The sequence below is a fragment of the Amphibalanus amphitrite genome, unplaced genomic scaffold (assembly GCF_019059575.1).
Source record: "Amphibalanus amphitrite isolate SeventyFive unplaced genomic scaffold, NRLGWU_Aamphi_draft 001993F_arrow, whole genome shotgun sequence".
Classification (NCBI taxonomy): Eukaryota; Metazoa; Arthropoda; class Thecostraca; order Balanomorpha; family Balanidae; genus Amphibalanus; species Amphibalanus amphitrite.
This window is the reverse complement of record NW_024883486.1, coordinates 52,171-66,091: the sequence shown is the minus strand read 5'-3', so window position 1 is coordinate 66,091 and position 13,921 is coordinate 52,171. Positions and strand designations below refer to the sequence as shown.

Sequence of the window (13,921 nt, the reverse complement as noted above, 5' to 3'; positions counted from 1 at the left end):
GGATGGCAGAGCATCGCCGCAGCACACAGACCAGACAGGACTGTGCCGACAACGCAACCCCGTTGGAGTAACATGACCCTAATAAATGCACCGATAATGCTCTGGTCTATCTCCATTATTTATAATAATAAAAAAATGAAAGAACAACTGAGATGAGGGAAAGGAGTGAGGCGTCTGTTAGGGTCCCCGTGCAATACGCCCGGTGCGGTGACTGACCTCTGCGCCGCTAGCTGGAGAGCTGGTTCACCCGGCTGACGACCTTCTGTACCTCCTCGGCGGAGAGCGGGTGGCCGTTGGTGGTCCACCGCAGCCCGTCCCGGTAGCCGGCCGCCCCATCCGGCGACACGCCCTGGGGAGTCATAGCATAACACTCAGGCAGGTTCAGGTTTCAGTCCGACACACAGAACCGTCCGGCGACACGCCCTGGGGGCGACACATGGGCGCGCTCAGGGCTCAGGTACAGGTCTCGCGAGATTAAGCGGTAGGTTTTGCACTTTTACATTTCCGGTTATATCTCAGAAACTAATCGATCTACGATGAAGCCATTTTACACGATCATGGCCGGCTTGTTACCCAACAAGTCGATCGCATCTTCAACACTTAAAAGCTTAAGACGACGAAGATATAACCTAAAGTACACTAAATTTTCTAGGTGCAAAACCTACCGCTAAAACCCGCGAGCCCTGTACCATGCACAAGGGCGCCTGGTGCAGTGTCTGTGTGTCCCTGACTGACCTGCAGCGGTGACGCTGTCACAGAAAGCACCTGTTCATTGCCCAATGGATCCAGCCCAGTTCCGGCCGGCCGAGTGCCCGCACGTACGCAGCCAGTGTTACGGTCTGTGTTCGATCTATGTTACGGTCTGTGTTCAATCTATTTTACGCCCTGTGTAACGACCTGCGTTACGGCTTGTGTTACGGTCTGTGTTACATACCCTGTTCTGGGCGGTCTCCACCTTGACCCTCTTAGCGTCCCAGAGTCGGTATTGGTAGACGTGCGCGTTCTCTGCCGAGACGTCCCGCAGGTGAACGAGCAGGTTCTGTAGGCCGACCAGCGTCTCAGCTGGCACCTGAGAAGGTCAGGAGAGGGTAGGGGAGGTCAGTGGTGTACTGGTGTCTGACATAGACCAGCGGACAGGGGGAGGGGAGAGGGAGAGGAGTCTGGTGGCGCAGAAGGACCGTTCCGCGCTTGAAAGTGGACATATCTGAGGACCGTTCCGCGCGCGCTGACACTGCCTCTAGAACCGTTCTGCGAGCAGTCAGACATGCAGACCGGACTGATGCTTTGAAACTTTGACATAATAAACTTTAATTAATTCGACACAGGTACTCTAACCGCATGTGTTTTTTATATCGCGGACAAAAAAGTGGAGATTGTTAGGGTTAAGCAGGGAGTCACCGATGTTAGATCCCTCTCTGGGTCCTTTCATAGGTCACGGTCCTGACCCGAGATAGCTGAGCTGTGTCGCAGCCCTGACCTCAGACAGCTGAGCTGTGCACGCCGTCGGCTCGGCCGTCGGTCGCCACAGCCGCTGACGCCAGTGTCCAAACAGCTCCAAACAATATCCGGCCCTGTATAGCAGGATAAGCCATCAGAGGCGGGAGTGATCAATGGAGGGACGCGAAACACTAACGCCAAGGGGATGACAACTGCTGAGGAATAAAGAAACTACATGAGATGATGTTTTTCGTACTCCAGCGTAGTACGAAAAACATCATCTCACGCTCTCAGTCCCAGCGGATAAAAACAACACCTAAGAAAGAAACTACATGCAGGTACACTGGGAACACGTCATGCTGGAGTTGACGTGTTCCCAGCCCGTCCTGTACCATGCAGCCCGTTCCGGTGATCACTCCCGCCTCTGATGGCTTATCCTGCTATACAGGGCCGGATATTGTTTGGAGCTATTTGGACACTGGCGTCAGCGGCTGTGGCGACTGACGGCCGAGCCGACGGCGTGCACAGCTCAGCTGTCTGAGGTCAGGGCTGCGACACAGCTCAGCTATCTCGGGTCAGGACCGTGACCCCCTATGAAAAGACCCAGAGAGGGATCTAACATCGGTGACTCCCTGCTTAACCCTAACAATCCCTACTTTTTTCTCCGCGCTATAAAAAAACACATGCGAGTTATAAAAAAAACACATCCCTATCAACCAGTCCCTATCAACCAGTTAATTAATTCGACACAGGTACTCTAACCGCATGTGTTTTTTATATCGCGGACAAAAAAGTGGGGATTGTTAGGGTTAAGCAGGGAGTCACCGATGTTAGATCCCTCTCTGGGTCCTTTCATAGGTCACGGTCCTGACCCGAGATAGCTGAGCTGTGTCGCAGCCCTGACCTCAGACAGCTGAGCTGTGCACGCCGTCGGCTCGGCCGTCAGGCGCCACAGCCGCTGACGCAAGTGTCCAAACAGCTCCAAACAATATCCGGCCCTGTATAGCAGGATAAGCCATCAGAGGCGGGAGTGATCAATTGAGAGACGCGAAACACTAACGCCAAGGGGATGACAACTGCTGAGGAATAAAGAAACTACATGCAGGTACACTGGGAACACGTCATGCTAGAGTTGACATGTTCCCCGCACTGGCACTTATACTGATAGACCAGCCCAGCCTTCTCTTTGATCCCTAATTTGTCCTTGGGTTTGACGAGCCTAGCACTAAGGTTCGCTGCAGGTCTCGTGCTGACCTTCGCGTAGGGTCGGAGGACGCGCGTGACCTGTTCACTCACCCCCTGGATGTAAGGGATGCTTACATAAACCCGTTTGTCCTCCTCCTGTTCCCTGCCTACCCGTTCAGAACCACCACCCTCTCCCATGCGTAGTCGTTCTCTATTTTTTACCCGCCTGTGGATACGGCGCACCATTCGCTTTGGGTAGTGGTTCCTCACCAGTGCCCGTTCTATCTTCCCTGTCTCGCGTTCCTCGTCCTCAGGTGTTGTCGTGAGTCGTGATGCCCGTGTGAAAAGTGTCTGTGGGACTGATGCCTTGTGCTGTGAGCTGTGGTGTGATTCATAGTGAAGGTATTTGTCCGTATGAGTTGCTTTCCTGAACACCTCGGTCTTCATGGTCCCCCCTCCCAGTCTATGTACCTTTACATCCAAAAAAGGTAAGGATCCCTCCTTTTCCTCCTCGAGCGTGAATTCAATCCTCTCGTGCTGAGCGTTGAGGTGGTCGAGTAGTTCACCTACCTGATCTTTCTTTAAGATCACGAACGTGTCATCTACGTAGCGTCTCCACAGTTTCACTGGGTGTGGAAACGACTGGAGTGCACTGGATTCGAACGATTCCATGAACAAGATGGCCACCACAACGCTCACTGGACTCCCCATGGCCGTGCCCCACTTTTGCTTAAAGAACTTTCCGTTAACCCTAAAGTAAGTAGTACCCAAACAGAGCCGTAACAATTTTATGATATCCTCGACCTCCAGTGCTGTTTCCGCTCTTACCTTGCTTTCCTCATCCAAAAACTCTTCTTCGAGTCTCTGGCGTGCTACTTCACATGCTGCCTCTGTCGGTACCGATGTGAACAGCGCTTTGACGTCAAAAGAAACCATGGTCTCATCGTCACTGAGCGTAACATCTCGTAAACTCTCTTTGAAACTCGCCGTGTCCTTGACATGATGTTCAGACTTGCCTACCAGAGGAGATAATATGCTAGCTAAATGTTTGGACAGCTGGTACGTTACACTGCCTATGCTAGACACGATGGGACGTAGCGGAACGCCCTGCTTGTGCACCTTCGGTAGCCCATAAAGCAATGGCGGAGTCGGGTCCGACGGGTACAGTTTTAGATACGTTTTTCTGTCCAATTTGCCCTGTTGTTCTAAGTCCTTTAGCGCCCCCCTTACCTCTCGTGTGTACCTACCGGTTGGGTCCCTATCCAGTTCAGTGTACGTGTCGTGATCCCCTATTAGTGTTTCTAACCTACTTTGATACTGCTCACAGGTCATCACACATACAGATCTACCCTTATCTGCAGGTAAAATCATAATATCTTGCCTATCTTGTAGGTCACGTAACGCTTTCCACTCCCCCTTACTGAGATTTTTGCTTTGCGGGGGACGGAAGGAATCGAGAGCTTTGGTGACCTCGAATCTAAGCCTATTCGCTACATCCGGTGTTACATCGTCTGAACGGCACACACTTTCGACCGCCGAAACAAAATCCGCGACCGGAACGCTTGTCGGCGTCGGTACAAAATTGAGCCCTTTACGTAGCACACTGACCTCATCGTCACTTAGGCTTACCCCAGACAGATTGACCACCCACTTATCTCCATTGTCCTCCCCCTGTCCACCAGTCTCCTCCTGCTCACCGGTCTCCTGTCTGTCCTCCTGCTTACCAGTCTCCTGGCCACCGGTCTCCTGCTCACTGGTCGTGAGCAGGATACATACCTCGTGGTGGTATGTATTTTGGTAGGTGTTTGACACGTTTGAGACGTATTGTCTTGTATCTTAATGCATTTTAAAGCACGGCTGACGAAGGGAGCAGAAGCTTCCGAAAGCTACCGAATCAATATACGCATTACTGGTGTCGAAGAATTGGTTCCTAAATAAACAACTCTACATTGCTGTACAGCTAATACGCTTTTCACCTGGTGACCAGTAGAGGAACTAACAGTTACTACAACTGACCGTCAGAAGCACCCAACACACACCGTGCCGCTCCCAGTAACATACCAGGATGTACACCCCAGTCGGGCAGCGCTCCGGCGTCCGGTAGTCGCAGCTGGTCCAGCAGTGACAGCTGCCGGCCGGCGCTGCCCTCCGGCGCCGTCCGACAGGCGTTCACGGTCACCACCCTGACGGACAGACGTTACACGGTCAGCAAAGAGCCGACACTCGGTCAGCGGACAGTGGCGTTGGGTCACCGGATGGCAGAGCATCGCCGCAGCACACAGACCAGACAGGACTGTGCCGACTACGCAACCCCGTTGGAGTATCATGACCCTAATAAATGCACCGATAATGCTCTGGTCTATCTCCATTATTTATAATAATAAAAAAATGAAAGAACAACTGAGATGAGGGAAAGGAGTGAGGCGTCTGTTAGGGTCCCCGTGCAATACGCCCGGTGCGGTGACTGACCTCTGCGCCGCTAGCTGGAGAGCTGGTTCACCCGGCTGACGACCTTCTGTACCTCCTCGGCGGAGAGCGGGTGGCCGTTGGTGGTCCACCGCAGCCCGTCCCGGTAGCCGGCCGCCCCATCCGGCGACACGCCCTGGGGAGTCATAGCATAACACTCAGGCAGGTTCAGGTTTCAGTCCGACACACAGAACCGTCCGGCGACACGCCCTGGGGGCGACACATGGGCGCGCTCAGGGCTCAGGTACAGGTCTCGCGAGATTAAGCGGTAGGTTTTGCACTTTTACATTTCCGGTTATATCTCAGAAACTAATCGATCTACGATGAAGCCATTTTACACGATCATGGCCGGCTTGTTACCCAACAAGTCGATCGCATCTTCAACACTTAAAAGCTTAAGACGACGAAGATATAACCTAAAGTACACTAAATTTTCTAGGTGCAAAACCTACCGCTAAAACCCGCGAGCCCTGTACCATGCACAAGGGCGCCTGGTGCAGTGTCTGTGTGTCCCTGACTGACCTGCAGCGGTGACGCTGTCACAGAAAGCACCTGTTCATTGCCCAATGGATCCAGCCCAGTTCCGGCCGGCCGAGTGCCCGCACGTACGCAGCCAGTGTTACGGTCTGTGTTCGATCTATGTTACGGTCTGTGTTCAATCTATTTTACGCCCTGTGTAACGACCTGCGTTACGGCTTGTGTTACGGTCTGTGTTACATACCCTGTTCTGGGCGGTCTCCACCTTGACCCTCTTAGCGTCCCAGAGTCGGTATTGGTAGACGTGCGCGTTCTCTGCCGAGACGTCCCGCAGGTGAACGAGCAGGTTCTGTAGGCCGACCAGCGTCTCAGCTGGCACCTGAGAAGGTCAGGAGAGGGTAGGGGAGGTCAGTGGTGTACTGGTGTCTGACATAGACCAGCGGACAGGGGGAGGGGAGAGGGAGAGGAGTCTGGTGGCGCAGAAGGACCGTTCCGCGCTTGAAAGTGGACATATCTGAGGACCGTTCCGCGCGCGCTGACACTGCCTCTAGAACCGTTCTGCGAGCAGTCAGACATGCAGACCGGATTGATGCTTTGAAACTTTGACATAATAAACTTTAATTAAATCGACACAGGTACTCTAACCGCATGTGTTTTTTATATCGCGGACAAAAAAGTGGAGATTGTTAGGGTTAAGCAGGGAGTCACCGATGTTAGATCCCTCTCTGGGTCCTTTCATAGGTCACGGTCCTGACCCGAGATAGCTGAGCTGTGTCGCAGCCCTGACCTCAGACAGCTGAGCTGTGCACGCCGTCGGCTCGGCCGTCGGTCGCCACAGCCGCTGACGCCAGTGTCCAAACAGCTCCAAACAATATCCGGCCCTGTATAGCAGGATAAGCCATCAGAGGCGGGAGTGATCAATGGAGGGACGCGAAACACTAACGCCAAGGGGATGACAACTGCTGAGGAATAAAGAAACTACATGAGATGATGTTTTTCGTACTCCAGCGTAGTACGAAAAACATCATCTCACGCTCTTGTGAGAGTTGTGTCCAGTGCCACTAGGTGGCTCTTCGATCGGTATAGGGTTCGGGCGCTCGGGCAATACAGTTATCTCTGAGTGACCGAGGCGTGTGTGTCTCTGCGTGCGCGGGAGCCGAGTCGGACTCGCACATGGCGCAGCCTGCAGGGTCCAACCCCGATGGGGTCTCCGGTGTTTCGGGCGCTGTGGCGCTACCAGGACAGTGGCTCGGCAAGCTGACTCAGCCGGATAAGTTGGACTTAGCAGTGGATCGAGGAGCTACATTCAGAGCATGGAAGACTCGGTGGACGGATTTTTGCACGCTATCTGGTCTGCCGTCCCAGCCAGTTGCGGTGCAGATGGCAATGTTGCGTTCATGTCTATCGGATGACACCATTCGTATAGTCGAGAACATGGGACTATCGCAGGCTGAAAGTTCAAACTTGGATGTCATACTCGAGCGCCTGGAACGGCATGCTATTGGACAGGTGAGCCAAGTGATGCAAAGACGGACGTTTAATTTGCGCGCTCAACATGCTGGCGAGACCTTTGATGATTTCGTAACATGTCTCAGGGATCTAAGCAAAGACTGTGGCTTCTGCGATGGTTGCAGAGACAGCTTGATCCGTGACAGAATCGTGGTCGGCATTAGAGATACCGATGTGATCAGACGTCTGTGTGCGGTACCCGGCCTTACGCTCGATCAGGCAATCACCATTTGCCGATCTGAAGAATGCGCGACACGCGATGCTTATACCATCACCGATGGCGCAACCGGCCCAGACGTTTCGGCTGCTGCGCGCGGCCGTGCGGCACCGTTGCCCCCGGGCGGTGCAGCGCGCGGCCGAGGCCGGCGGACGCTATCCTGTGACGTCACAAGTGGAGCGGGGCGCGGTCAAGGTCGACGAGCGGCCTCAAATGACGTCACCTCCAGCCGCCGACCTGGCGCCGCGCCAACCTCGGCTCAGCAGCCCACCAGCCGCGGTGGGTTCAGGCGGCGCGCCGCACCGAACGACTCCTGTCGCCGCTGTGGTTACTACGGATGCCGCGGGGAGGACGCCTGCCCCGCTTTCGACAGTGAGTGTTTTCGTTGCCGTGAGTTCGGCCACTGGGGCCGAGTGTGTACCAGAAGACTCGGGAACAGGTATGCACACGCGAAGACTGTGTCATTTTGTGACGATGGACTCGATGATGGGGATATGAGCGATGAATGCGTCCAAATGAGTGCAGTCACTGTGCATGGTACCAATCACCTGTCTGCCCCCACGGTTGAGGTGTTTGTGCGCGGTACAAGTAACGGCAAAGTGCGCGCTCTTCCTGACACGGGGGCCGACATCAGCCTGGCGGGCCCCGAATTCGCTGAAAGATTTGGACGCGGCTGTATGTCACCACCTACAGTCCATCCCAAGGTGGTCGATGGTCGCGCCACTTGCGCCATCGGACAGATAGGTGTAAACATTAGCCTAGGACCCGCTCAAGTTGTCGAGCAAGTGCACATCATCCCTGGTGTAAGACGATTGATTTTGTCTTGGCACGTCACGAAATATCTCGGGCTTGTTCCAGCGAACTATCCGAGACAGATGAACTCCGCAGAAGCGACGGGAGCTGCTGCTGCGGCGAGCACTACTCGGATGGGTGGCGTGGCGGCCGCCGCCCAGCACAGCGTCGGCCTGCGTGACTCTCAGCCGACGCAGACCGGCGCGCCGCCGGACTCTCGGCGGGCGCAGACCAGCGCGCCGCCGGACTCTCAGCCGACGCAGACCGGCGCGCCGCCGGACTCTCAGCCGACGCAGACCAGCGCGCCGCCGGACTCTCGGCGGGCGCAGACCAGCGCGCCGCCGGACTCTCGGCGGGCGCAGACCAGCGCGCCGCCGGACTCTCGGCGGGCGCGGGACGGCGCACCGCCGGACTCTCGGCGGGCGCAGACCAGCGCGCCGCCGGACTCTATTTGGACGCGGGACGGCGCGCCGTCGGACTCTCGGCGGGCGCGGGACGGCGCGCCGCCGGACTCTCGGCGGGCGCAGATCGGCGCGGCGCCGGACTCTCGGTGGACGCGGGACGGCGCGCCGTCGGACTCTCGGCGGGCGCGGGACGGCGCGCCGCCGGGCTCTCAGTGGACCTACGATGGACTCAGCGCGCCAATGGACGCACCACGGCAGGACAGCGTGTCATCAGACGCCCGGCGGGGGCGGACCAGCGCGCCAGATGCACCACAGCAGCGGACGGGCGCGTCACGAGGCGCCCGACAGTATCCGACCGGTGCGTTACCGGACGCCCGACAGCAGCGGACCGGCACCGGCGCGTCGCTGGACGCAATCAGCAGCGGACTCAGCGCGTCACTGGACGCACTACAGCAGGACGGCGCGTCATCAGACGCTCAGCGGCCAGGTGTTGGCGCGTCGCCGCAACCCATGAAACAGCTGTTGAAGGACTACGAAGATGTTTTCTGCGACGACATCAAGGTGATGCCAGGAGAACGATTCAAAATCAACCTCCGTGAAGGAGCCAGACCATTTGCTGTGCACGCCCCGCGCCGCATTCCGTTCGCTCTGCGGGAACCTTTGAAGCGAGAGTTGGACCGACTTCAGCAGAGTGGCATGATAGTGCCTGTGACGTCACCGACAGAGTACTGTGCGCCGATCGTCATCGCACCTAAGAAGGATGGAGGAATTCGAATGTGTGTCGACTTCACAAAGCTGAACCAGTCGGTCAAGCGGGAGTTGTACCAATCAAACACCCCGGCAGAATGCGTGGCGTCGATAGCTGAATCGGACGCCAAGTGGTTCAGCGTATGTATTGGCCTGGCATGGACAACGACATTGCTAACATCACACGTGGCTGCAGAGCGTGTCAAACCGAATTGCCCTCGCTTCCAAAAGAAACATATCTCAGAAGAGTGCCACCCAGTCGCCCATTCCAGCACCTGTGCGCTGATTTATTTCAGCACGCAGGACGGCACTTCCTGGTGGTGGTTGATCCACTCTCTGGCTGGGTGTTCTGCAGGCCTCTGGGAAAAGAAGCTACATCAAATCGAGTGATCACTGAAATGAGAAGTGTCTTTTGCACTGCTGGAGCCCCTGAGAAGTTGTTCAGTGACGGCGGGCCGCAATTCACCGCCAGGGCATTCCAGTTATTCCTGAGTCGGTGGGGCATAGAACATATCACGTCATCGCCGCACTACCCGCAATCCAATGGTAGAGCAGAAGCGGCGGTGAAGGCTGCGAGTAAGCTGATCAGGCGGTGCTGGACCGCCGATGGAGGCCTGGACGTCGAGAGGTGGACACGCGGTGTGCTGCAGCAGCGGAACACCCCGGGACCGGACGGCAGAAGTCCGGCCCAGATCGTGTTCGGCAGGCCAATCAGGGACACCCTACCAGCGCACCGACGTGCCTTCGATCTCTGCTGGCAGCGGGCGGCTGACGAAGCTGATGCAGCTGGGAGCGACCTCAAGAACAGTGAAGAGCGGCGCTACAATCAACACGCGAGAGACCTGCCGGGACTGCGTGTCGGCAGTCAAGTGGCAGTGCAGAATCACAATACGAAACGCTGGGATCGGTGTGGTGTGATCACCGAGGTGGACCATCAGAGAAGACGCTACTTTATCCGCATGCCCAGCGGGCGGGTGCTCACAAGGAACCGCCGTTTCCTTCGCCAACGCTATGCGTATGCTGAGCCTCCGACAACGGACTCCCCGGCGGCTGCTCTCGAGACGAGACCGACGCGGAACGACACCGCTCCTGGGCAGCAGCTGCGGCGGTCATCCAGAATCAGACGACGACCTGTTCGACTCATCGAAGAGATCTAACCAGCGCTGTCTGGCTGCTTGTGTGCCAGTTGTGATGGGTGTCCGTGGCTGTCAGCCATGATGCACACGTTCGCACGTTTCGCGCTCGTTCGCCGTATGTCACAGATGGAGGGACGATAATGATCTGTTTGTGTTATGGCGTGTCATTCGAATATTTTGAAACTGAAATCTGATGGTGTTGGGAAGACGATGCTGTGATGGGGGAGATGCCATCTGATGTGCTAGACGTTAATGTTAAGTCGTTCTTTTGTGTTTGCACGTGTTGTGTTTAACGTGCATCCAAAGCGTTCTTTATGTTCATTTACGTCCCAACAACATCAGATCTGGTGTGGGGGTGTGAGAGTTGTGTCCAGTGCCACTAGGTGGCTCTTCGATCGGTATAGGGTTCGGGCGCTCGGGCAATACAGTTATCTCTGAGTGACCGAGGCGTGTGTGTCTCTGCGTGCGCGGGAGCCGAGTCGGACTCGCACAGCTCTCAGTCCCAGCGGATAAAAACAACACCTAAGAAAGAAACTACATGCAGGTACACTGGGAACACGTCATGCTGGAGTTGACGTGTTCCCAGCCCGTCCTGTACCATGCAGCCCGTTCCGGTGATCACTCCCGCCTCTGATGGCTTATCCTGCTATACAGGGCCGGATATTGTTTGGAGCTATTTGGACACTGGCGTCAGCGGCTGTGGCGACTGACGGCCGAGCCGACGGCGTGCACAGCTCAGCTGTCTGAGGTCAGGGCTGCGACACAGCTCAGCTATCTCGGGTCAGGACCGTGACCCCCTATGAAAAGACCCAGAGAGGGATCTAACATCGGTGACTCCCTGCTTAACCCTAACAATCCCTACTTTTTTCTCCGCGCTATAAAAAAACACATGCGAGTTATAAAAAAACACATCCCTATCAACCAGTCCCTATCAACCAGTTAATTAATTCGACACAGGTACTCTAACCGCATGTGTTTTTTATATCGCGGACAAAAAAGTGGGGATTGTTAGGGTTAAGCAGGGAGTCACCGATGTTAGATCCCTCTCTGGGTCCTTTCATAGGTCACGGTCCTGACCCGAGATAGCTGAGCTGTGTCGCAGCCCTGACCTCAGACAGCTGAGCTGTGCACGCCGTCGGCTCGGCCGTCAGGCGCCACAGCCGCTGACGCAAGTGTCCAAACAGCTCCAAACAATATCCGGCCCTGTATAGCAGGATAAGCCATCAGAGGCGGGAGTGATCAATTGAGAGACGCGAAACACTAACGCCAAGGGGATGACAACTGCTGAGGAATAAAGAAACTACATGCAGGTACACTGGGAACACGTCATGCTGGAGTTGACATGTTCCCCGCACTGGCACTTATACTGATAGACCAGCCCAGCCTTCTCTTTGATCCCTAATTTGTCCTTGGGTTTGACGAGCCTAGCACTAAGGTTCGCTGCAGGTCTCGTGCTGACCTTCGCGTAGGGTCGGAGGACGCGCGTGACCTGTTCACTCACCCCCTGGATGTAAGGGATGCTTACATAAACCCGTTTGTCCTCCTCCTGTTCCCTGCCTACCCGTTCAGAACCACCACCCTCTCCCATGCGTAGTCGTTCTCTATTTTTTACCCGCCTGTGGATACGGCGCACCATTCGCTTTGGGTAGTGGTTCCTCACCAGTGCCCGTTCTATCTTCCCTGTCTCGCGTTCCTCGTCCTCAGGTGTTGTCGTGAGTCGTGATGCCCGTGTGAAAAGTGTCTGTGGGACTGATGCCTTGTGCTGTGAGCTGTGGTGTGATTCATAGTGAAGGTATTTGTCCGTATGAGTTGCTTTCCTGAACACCTCGGTCTTCATGGTCCCCCCTCCCAGTCTATGTACCTTTACATCCAAAAAAGGTAAGGATCCCTCCTTTTCCTCCTCGAGCGTGAATTCAATCCTCTCGTGCTGAGCGTTGAGGTGGTCGAGTAGTTCACCTACCTGATCTTTCTTTAAGATCACGAACGTGTCATCTACGTAGCGTCTCCACAGTTTCACTGGGTGTGGAAACGACTGGAGTGCACTGGATTCGAACGATTCCATGAACAAGTTGGCCACCACAACGCTCACTGGACCCCCCATGGCCGTGCCCCACTTTTGCTTAAAGAACTTTCCGTTAACCCTAAAGTAAGTAGTACCCAAACAGAGCCGTAACAATTTTATGATATCCTCGACCTCCAGTGCTGTTTCCGCTCTTACCTTGCTTTCCTCATCCAAAAACTCTTCTTCGAGTCTCTGGCGTGCTACTTCACATGCTGCCTCTGTCGGTACCGATGTGAACAGCGCTTTGACGTCAAAAGAAACCATGGTCTCATCGTCACTGAGCGTAACATCTCGTAAACTCTCTTTGAAACTCGCCGTGTCCTTGACATGATGTTCAGACTTGCCTACCAGAGGAGATAATATGCTAGCTAAATGTTTGGACAGCTGGTACGTTACACTGACTATGCTAGACACGATGGGACGTAGCGGAACGCCCTGCTTGTGCACCTTCGGTAGCCCATAAAGCAATGGCGGAGTCGGGTCCGACGGGTACAGTTTTAGATACGTTTTTCTGTCCAATTTGCCCTGTTGTTCTAAGTCCTTTAGCGCCCCCCTTACCTCTCGTGTGTACCTACCGGTTGGGTCCCTATCCAGTTCAGTGTACGTGTCGTGATCCCCTATTAGTGTTTCTAACCTACTTTGATACTGCTCACAGGTCATCACACATACAGATCTACCCTTATCTGCAGGTAAAATCATAATATCTTGCCTATCTTGTAGGTCACGTAACGCTTTCCACTCCCCCTTACTGAGATTTTTGCTTTGCGGGGGACGGAAGGAATTGAGAGCTTTGGTGACCTCGAATCTAAGCCTATTCGCTACATCCGGTGTTACATCGTCTGAACGGCACACACTTTCGACCGCCGAAACAAAATCCGCGACTGGAACGCTTGTCGGCGTCGGTACAAAATTGAGCCCTTTACGTAGCACACTGACCTCATCGTCACTTAGGCTTACCCCAGACAGATTGACCACCCACTTATCTCCATTGTCCTCCCCCTGTCCACCAGTCTCCTCCTGCTCACCGGTCTCCTGTCTGTCCTCCTGCTTACCAGTCTCCTGGCCACCGGTCTCCTGCTCACTGGTCGTGAGCAGGATACATACCTCGTGGTGGTATGTATTTTGGTAGGTGTTTGAGACGTTTGAGACGTATTGTCTTGTATTTTAATGCATTTTAAAGCACGGCTGACGAAGGGAGCAGAAGCTTCCGAAAGCTACCGAATCAATATACGCATTACTGGTGTCGAAGAATTGGTTCCTAAATAAACAACTCTACATTGCTGTACAGCTAATACGCTTTTCACCTGGTGGCCAGTAGAGGAACTAACAGTTACTACAACTGACCGTCAGAAGCACCCAACACACACCGTGCCGCTCCCAGTAACATACCAGGATGTACACCCCAGTCGGGCAGCGCTCCGGCGTCCGGTAGTCGCAGCTGGTCCAGCAGTGACAGCAGCCGGCCGGCGCTGCCCTCCGGCGCCGTCCG

The 13,921-nt window shown here is 55.0% G+C and overlaps 2 protein-coding genes across 2 annotated transcripts; one reads left to right on the top strand and one right to left on the bottom strand.

Annotated features, from left to right (window-relative positions):
* Nucleotides 1-2,490: 2,490 nt before the first annotated feature.
* On the bottom strand, nt 2,491-4,067 carry LOC122376041. The gene is made up of 2 exons (XM_043355705.1): nt 3,964-4,067; nt 2,491-3,911 (listed from the first exon to the last, which is right to left on the bottom strand). Exon 2 carries the CDS (start codon nt 3,556-3,558, stop codon nt 2,533-2,535), a length of 1,026 nt encoding a protein of 341 aa, XP_043211640.1. The 5' UTR covers nt 3,559-3,911; nt 3,964-4,067; the 3' UTR covers nt 2,491-2,532.
* Nucleotides 4,068-8,217: 4,150 nt separating this feature from the next.
* Nucleotides 8,218-12,086, top strand: LOC122376043 (serine/arginine repetitive matrix protein 1-like). Its single transcript, XM_043355708.1, has 2 exons — nt 8,218-9,375; nt 12,075-12,086. Exons 1-2 carry the CDS (start codon nt 8,218-8,220, stop codon nt 12,084-12,086), a joined length of 1,170 nt encoding a protein of 389 aa, XP_043211643.1.
* The last annotated feature ends 1,835 nt before the right edge of the window (nt 12,087-13,921 follow it).